This window comes from Malus sylvestris, chromosome 4, assembly GCF_916048215.2.
Source record: "Malus sylvestris chromosome 4, drMalSylv7.2, whole genome shotgun sequence".
Taxonomy (NCBI): domain Eukaryota; kingdom Viridiplantae; phylum Streptophyta; class Magnoliopsida; order Rosales; family Rosaceae; genus Malus; species Malus sylvestris.
The window spans coordinates 11,277,361-11,285,476 of record NC_062263.1 but is presented as its reverse complement, the minus strand read 5'-3'; the positions used below and the strand labels follow the sequence as shown (position 1 = coordinate 11,285,476).

Below are 8,116 nucleotides of genomic sequence, written 5' to 3'. Positions count from 1 at the left end.
CTCTCCAGTGCGAAAGGGTAAACAAATTCCCCAACACCCATATGGGTTTGCTCTCCAGTGTGAGAGGTTAAACTAATTACTCTCTAGTGCGAGAAGGTAAACCAATTCCCCGACACCCATATGGGTAAGCTTTCCAGTGTGAAAGGGTAAACTAATTCCTCGACACCTATCTGGGTAAGCTCTTCAGTGTGAGAAGGCTATACAGCTCAAAAGATTGAATACTTGAAGACCAGCTAAGCAACAAATGGTTAGGGGCAGTAGCCACTTCACGCTCACTTCATCTTCAGCAGCTCCGATCTTGTAGCTCCATCCTTGATTGCTCTATCTATGGCAGCTGAGAAATCAGACTCAAGCAGTTTCCTCATTTTTGGCAAGCAAGCACTTTGCGCTCACTTCATCTTCAACAGCTCCATCATTGATTCCTTCATCTATGGCAGCTAAGATATTAAACTCAAGCAATTTCCTCATTTTTGGCAAGAAACCTAGATGTGGCAGCCCAAACCATGGCCCATGCCATGCCACTTCCTTAGCCCATGCCGAGCTAGCCTTTGGCTTTAGTCTAATCGAGCAGTACAAGCTCTAGCCCCTTCCACACCATCTCTTCGGCCCATGCCAAGCCGACTCCTGGCCCTTGCTAGCCGATATGCCGTGCCACCCTGACAGTTACCCCGTGGCAACACCACCCAAGAAGAAGACAAAGAAAATTAAGTTTTTCCTACATTGGTGCGGCTTAGAGAAGACAATGAAATCAACGGAAGACGGTTCTTTGCATGGGCAAGTAAAGAAGAGTGCTAGGGAAGGGGGAACAAATATCCTCTAGCTTTCTCTCTTTCTTGTAGGGATAAAAAATTGGCCTCCGAAGTTGATTTAACCCTCTACTTAAGGTAGGCTTAAATAGGCATTGGAGGCGATTTATTTCCCTTTGCTAGAAGAATCTAATTCCAAGTCCAAGTGGGAATCTACATCAAAGTTGGAGATCTCTACACCTACTACCCTTTCCTCTGAGCAGCCCAACAAGTGTAGGGGCATTTGTGGAGCCAATAATAATCAAGAAAATCACGGAGGCGACACGTGGAGTTTTGGGTTAAGAAGACAAAATTACCCTCGAGGCACACCATGATTCCCACGCGCATGCAACGGACAATAATGGCTCAATCGAGGTCGAAAGTTATCAAAATGGTATTCTTTTAAACCCTCTCATCACTCATCATCAAATCCTTACCCACAAGGTAACTCCCAATCATCCTTTTCAAATTAGGATTAATTGCCAAAATCAATTGATTAATTTCCTAATTAATTGGTTAATTGCCAAACTAATTGCAAGATATTATTTTACATAATATCTTGCAATCAATCCCACAAATCAACCAAATGTGGCCGATCCTAATTCTCCTAATAGGGCTGGCCACAACCCTATATATAGCCACTCATTTTCTCCAAAACTTAGGTCCAATTCTCTTCTAAAAATTCTCCAAATTTCTCTAAACACTTTCTCTCTCAAATTCTCACTTTGGCATCGGAGGTTCTTCAACCAAAGTCCCCCACATTCATCGTGGGTGCGTAAGGCTCTTGACCTTGACCTAAGGTGTTAATTCTTTTGCACGTGTATTTTCGTCCAAGAAGAAGAAGGCGGAAATTTGCATCGACAATGTTCATGAACTTTTCTACAAAAAAAATTATTGATAGATAAAGGACTTATTAGGCATGCATATACATGCCAATGTAGGATCTATTTGAGATTGCCTTTACAATAGTAAAAAGTATTTGCTAACCAACAAAAATGTTTCTAATTGCGACATAATAACTCACAAGTTCTTCTAGCCTATAGATTGATATGTCCATAAACTCTTATTACTCTACTTTTTGTTTCTTAGTTTTTTCTGTGGACATAATTGTTTGTTTTAAGAGTTAATTATATATATATATATAGCCGATATTTCGATTTTTCTAGTTTTTTTTATTGTGTTATTTGTTTTAGCCTTTTGACCATGTGTTTGCTATGTGGAACTAAATATTTGATGAATATCGAATTCCAGATTATACATAAGTTAAAATGTTCATCACAATTTTAATGGAATTTATCTTCATAACATGTTCAGCCAATAAGAAATAGATTATGAATTTAGGTTATTTGGTGTAATTGCATGAGACTTCGACAATGAGTTGATGTTTTAAAGTTCTATATGTGATTGATAACTGTAAGTTTAGAATACAAGTAATTGTATGAGCCGATTTCTTGCTTCCATGATTTCTTTTTCTTATGCAAAGTCTAACAAGTTGCTAAAAACTGAAGCAAGACTTAGCAAGATTACATGAACATTAACAGGGCCAATAAGTGGCATCTCCAACGCAAAAAAAAATCAAATTTTATACCTATATACTCATATTTGGATTTAAAAAACAGTAGTGGATTTATGTATTTTAGTTTTATTGGAGAAGAAAGAAAAATGGTAGAACGTATGTATGTATGTGCAAAGAGATTATACTCCAATATTGATGACGAATATGAAGATAGTACAACCCTAATATACAAACTAGCAACAGCCTTTACAAGGCAAGTTTGACAAATTACAATAGCAGACAAGATCCCATAATCAAGTCTTACAATCAACGTCCTATACTAGGAAAATAATCACAACATCAATCAACGAATATTTACAATTAATACAAGAATTTCAACACTCCGCCTCAAGTTGGAGCATGTATGATGTGAATACCCAACTTGCTGAGAAGAGAATGAAACGTTGCATTCCATAATGCTTCTGTAAATATGTCAGCCAATTGGTGCCTTGAAAGTGTAAAACTTGTTGCAATCATTCCTGATTGTAGCTTTTCTTGAACCAAATGACAATCCAATTCAATGTCTACCGGATTGGCCGCAATATGTAAAGCAACCTTATTGTCATAGTAAACATGAACTGGAGCTGCATGAGGCACTTTTAAGTCTTGTAACAGATAACGAAGCCATGTAAGTTCACAAGTGATTGCAGCCATTGATCTATACTCCGCCTCTGCAGACGAACATGAAACCGTATGTTGATTTTCCCAAAAAAACACAATAACCTGTCACATATCTTCTAGTTGTCAGACATTATGCCCATGAAGCATCACAGTAACCCCTCAATTGCAATGCATCTTCAAATAAAAAAAAAAACCCTTGTCCTGGAGTCCCTTTGAGGTATTTCAAGACTCGTATAACAGCTACAAGATGAGGCTTGTGAGGTTGGTTCATGAACTGACAAAGAGTTTGAATAGAAAATGTGATATCTGGCCTTCTTATGGTGAGATAAATATTTAACCCCACGATCCTTCTATATCTTGTTGGATCCTTCAACAATTCACCATCCGTTGGCCTTAATTTCAAATCTTGCTCCATAGGAAAATCAACCAAACATGCCCTTAACAATCCAACATCATCTAGCATGTCTCAAATATATTTCCTTTATGAGATAGAAATACCTCGTTGTGAGCGAGCCACCTCGATTCCAAGGGAATATTTGAGAGGTCCAAGGTCCTTAATGCGGAACTGACGGTGAAGAAAATGTTTCAAGTTGTATAGCCTCATGATCATTCCCTGCAATGATCATGTCATTAACATATTTAAGCACATATATAATAGAATGCCCAGTTATTCATGTAAACAATGAATAATCTGCTCTCAACTGTTTGAAACCCACAAGTTGAATGGCCTGAGAAAACGTAGAGAACCATTGGCGAGAAGCCTGTTTCAAGCCATAAAGTAATTTATGGAGTCGACAACCAAGTTCCCCCCTGTCGACTACGACCGGGAGGTGGTGACATGTAAACCTCTTTCTCCAAATCACCATGGAGGAATGCATTTTGTACATCAAGCTAGTGGAGAGGCCATTTTCGTTGAGCAGCCACGACTAATAAGCACCGAACGATAGTAATTTTAGCCACATGTGCAAATGTTTCAGAATAGTTCAAACCATCAATCTGCGTGTAACCTTTGGCAACCAATTGTGCTTTATAGCACTCGATGGAACTGTCAGAATGATGCTTGATCTTGTAAACCCATTTACTACCAATGACACATTTTCGAGGGGACAGAGGAGTGAGTGTCCATGTGTTGTTTTGTTCAAGTGCAGCAAGTTCAGACTTCATTGCTTCATGCCAATAAGAATTAAGATTGGCTTGTGCAAAGTAAGTAGGTTCTACATAACGGGTTATGTTGTTTACAAAAATTTGGTGAGATTGTGATAAATGAGAAGATGATAGGTAATTGGATAGTGGATATCTAGTACCTGACCACGAAGAAGAAGTGGATTTGGAAGTTGACGTGGTGACATGTGAGCAGTCATAATCCTTCAATAAGACAGAAGGTTGCTTGGGGCGTAAACTGCAACCAATGGCAAGTGGTTGTGTGATGTTGTCTGTAGGGCTAGGGAGATCAATAGAATTCAGTTGGGACACGGTTGACAACTGTGAAGATATTTCAAGTGGAGTGTTTTGTGGTTGATCGTGGGAGATTGTGAGTGGAGAATGGTCAAGTAAGGTGTTTGGTGGTTGTTGAAAGGTAGAGGGTGAAGTACGAGACTCGGTGGGGCTAGGAAAAGTTGTTTGTGGTGGATTTGGATGAAATATAGATGGGTCTGGGCCTAATGAGATGGTTTCAGATGTGGTTAGTGGCAAAACAGGCACAAGTTCATCAGGTTAGGTGTCTTGAGTAAGGTGAGAGAAAGGGAAAATGTGTTCATGAAATACCACTTTGCTGCTAGTAAAAAATTGGTGATGTTGAAGGTCGTAAAAATGATACCCCTTTTAACCAAAATGCTATCCAACAAAGAGACATCTACGAGCCCGAGCATCAAATTTGTGTTTGGGTGATGTTTGTGTTGTATATCAAAGACACCCAAAGACCCGTAAGTGCATATATGTTGGTGTGTGTTTGTAGAGCATTTCATAGGGAGTTTTTTTGGATAAAACTATGGTGGGTGAGCGATTTATAAGGTAAGTGGCAGTGAGAATGCTTTCTCCCTAAAATTTTAGTGGAAGATTTGCCTGGAAATGAAGTGCTCGACCAACATTAAGTAGGTGACGTTGTTTACACTCCACCACCCCATTTTGTTGTGGTGTGTGTGCACAAGTATGTAGAAGGCGCATGGATAGAAAGTCTGTGCCATTATCAATGCAAATTTGCTTGACTTGACACTGAACTTGGGTGTTGACATATGCAAAAAAAAAATTTTATTTTCTCTTGTGTTTTAGATTTTAAATTCATGAGAAATAGCCAAGTTAATTGGGAGTAATCGTTAACAATTATTAAGAAATATCTTGCACCTGAGGAAGAGGGCAAACAGTGTGAACCCTAAATGTCACAATGTATCAACTCAAATGGCTTTGAACTAGAAGTAGAACTTAAGGAAAATAGTAACCTTGTTTGCTTGGCTATTGGACATACATCACAATGAGAATCAAAATTAAAGGAAATTGAAGGAATGATAAAAAATGGGATGGACCATTGGAAAAGTGCCTGAGCCGTTGGTGCTATATGTTGGCTGATGCAGATTGATGAGTTAATATTATATTATATATTTTACCTTATTCTTAGTATTAATTTGGTAGAATTTTGATACTTTGCTTTATATTTTCAATATAGGACATTCGACTTCCTCTGGAGCAAAATGTGACCAAACGGACGAATTTTGGAGTGATTCAAATTGGAGGACGTTCGTGTGTTCCTTAGCTTGTTCGTGTGAAAATTTCATCAATTTCTACTAAGCGGTTATTTTCTGGCGATTTAATGAAGAAGCAGTGTGCGTTACTGGAAAATGACGTTTTTAGGCTTCAATTACATTTTTGGAGCCCAAGACGACCTCAGATAGTTCATGGCCTTCTGGAGAAGTGTTCAGAATAGTCCAAACTTTAAATCTAGCATTTTGGGCCAGTTTTGGAGCTAATTTGGGTCTAGAACGTGGTTGTGCAGATTTCTAGGCGAATTTACCAAGTTAATTTAGGATTATGTTTCCTATTTTATTAGAATTTATTTAGTTTTCTAGTTTTGTTCCAAGACCTTTGACTAGGAGGATTTTATTTAGAGTATTATAAATAAGCCTTTTGGGAGACCTAGGGTTTCTCTGGCGGCGGGAAGAACCTACGCAAAATTTGAGAAGATTTTGGGAAAAACTTAGAGAATTCAAGACTTATACTTTCAGGTGTTTCCATTCTTTTTCTAGTTTAATATAATTATGTTGATTTTAATTATGAATATGCGTAGCTAATTTTTTTATTGCTAGGGTGAGGCCATGATCCTTAGCAAGAATATGTAGTCTCTTTTTAATTTTCATATGAATTTATGCATGCAAGTTTTGGATTGTTGATCACTGTGGTCTAAACTGTCTATTTGCCTTAGTGATTCGCGACCATTAGAAAAGTAATTTGATGCAATTTTGGCGGAGGGCTGTCCCTAAAATTGACTAAGGCTTCTTGTGGTTAACATATGTAACTACTTAGGACGGACGACACGTCTTAGGAGTTATATGGTTTTTCAAAAGGTTTTCACAAAACTTAATGAGTCTTGCATGTTCACATTCGATCTAGACGCCATGGATGGGTTGCATGATTAGATATACGCTCTATGTTGGGGGTTCCAAGTAGGGCATACTTTAGGAAAACCTAACCTTCAAAATATGCATGTGTAATTCATAAGGAAGTAGAAGAACTACGTAGGATTGTTAGGATGATGACGGAACCCTAGTATTTTCTAATTTTGAAATCTAAAAAATTGTTTCCTTTCTCTTTCTTTAGAAATTGCAGATTTTAATTAGCATTTTTTATTAATTTCGTTTTTCTTAATTTAGGTCATTAAATCACCATTTTCCAATCTTTGTTTTTAAATAGTTAATTAGGATTAGGGTTTTTCATAAATTGTTTTAAATAATCCCAGCAGAAAACGACCTTACTTGAGCCGTTTTTACTACAACAACCCTGTTCTCTTGAAAGTATTTTGTGTGATTTTATCTCTACTTTTGTAGGTAGTAAAATACCTATCACGGATGCAGAGGCAGCAGCTACCCTAAGCTTATTCTGTCGAAATATAACGTCTTCTTTGACTGGTACAAGGTAATACAGGCCATCACACTCCTTCCCCAATCCAATCATCTTCTTCGTTGCCAAATCCTGTAAGATACAAAAGGTGGGAAAGAAAATGATCAAACAATTCAAACCTCAAGTAACTTTGCTAATAGACATCAAGTTTACTCGAAAACCAAGAACACAAAGCACGCACATCTTTTAGTTCTAAATTGGGAGTGATCTTGATTGACCCAAGACAAGAAATTGTTGCTTGTAACCCATTTGGTATATTGACGGAGGAATAAGGTGGGTTCCTTTTTTCATTTAAGTTGGAAGAGAAAGAAATGTGGTCTGTAGCACCACTATCAATAATCCAAGAATTTGGATTATTTGTGGAAAGAGAATAACATCGGGCATCAGGAATACCTGCTGCATTTTCAAAAACCTGATTTTTACCATCACCTCGAAGAATGGCTTTGATTTGGTTGATTTCGTCCGCTTTAAATTTCAAATCATCAGGGACTTTGGTGGTGGTCAACTTTGCTTCTTCTTTGTTAGTATTATTGGCCGTTGCATGCCTATTTTTGTTTGGAGGCTTTACGTCCTTCTCGTGGAATTTGTGTCCAGGAGGAAAGCCATGAATGTAGGAGAAATAATCAACTGCATAAGTATTGCCATTGCAATAAGTGCAATGAAAATCTTTACCTCCATTGTTGTTTGTCTTGCGAGGCTTGTTCCCAGCGGCCTTAGATACATTCATGGCATGTGTAGTGCTGCTCTCACCGCCTTCAGCCATTTCTCTTTGTTTTTCTTCTTGTAAAAGCATAGAGTATGCCTTACGAATGCTTGGTAGTGGCTGCATCAAGAGGATCTTCCGTCGAATCGCCGAATAAGAATCATTTAACCCCATGAGACACTGAATAACCTATTCTTGTTGTTTCTTTTCATTGGCCGCTTTCATCATCCCACATATGCAAGCTAGAATTATGTTGTAGAACGCTAGTTCGTCCCAAAATCCTTTGAGTTTGGTATAATATACTGATATGGACAGTTGGCGCTGTCGGTGTTCAATGATCTTTCT

General features: G+C 38.0%; 1 protein-coding gene across 1 annotated transcript; it reads right to left on the bottom strand.

The window, feature by feature from the left end:
- Positions 1-2,464: 2,464 nt before the first annotated feature.
- Positions 2,465-7,831, bottom strand: LOC126618114 (uncharacterized). The gene is made up of 3 exons (XM_050286208.1): positions 7,250-7,831; positions 7,008-7,140; positions 2,465-3,011 (listed from the first exon to the last, which is right to left on the bottom strand). Exons 1-3 carry the CDS (start codon positions 7,829-7,831, stop codon positions 2,689-2,691), a joined length of 1,038 nt encoding a protein of 345 aa, XP_050142165.1. The 3' UTR covers positions 2,465-2,688.
- Between the last annotated feature and the right edge of the window lie 285 nt (positions 7,832-8,116).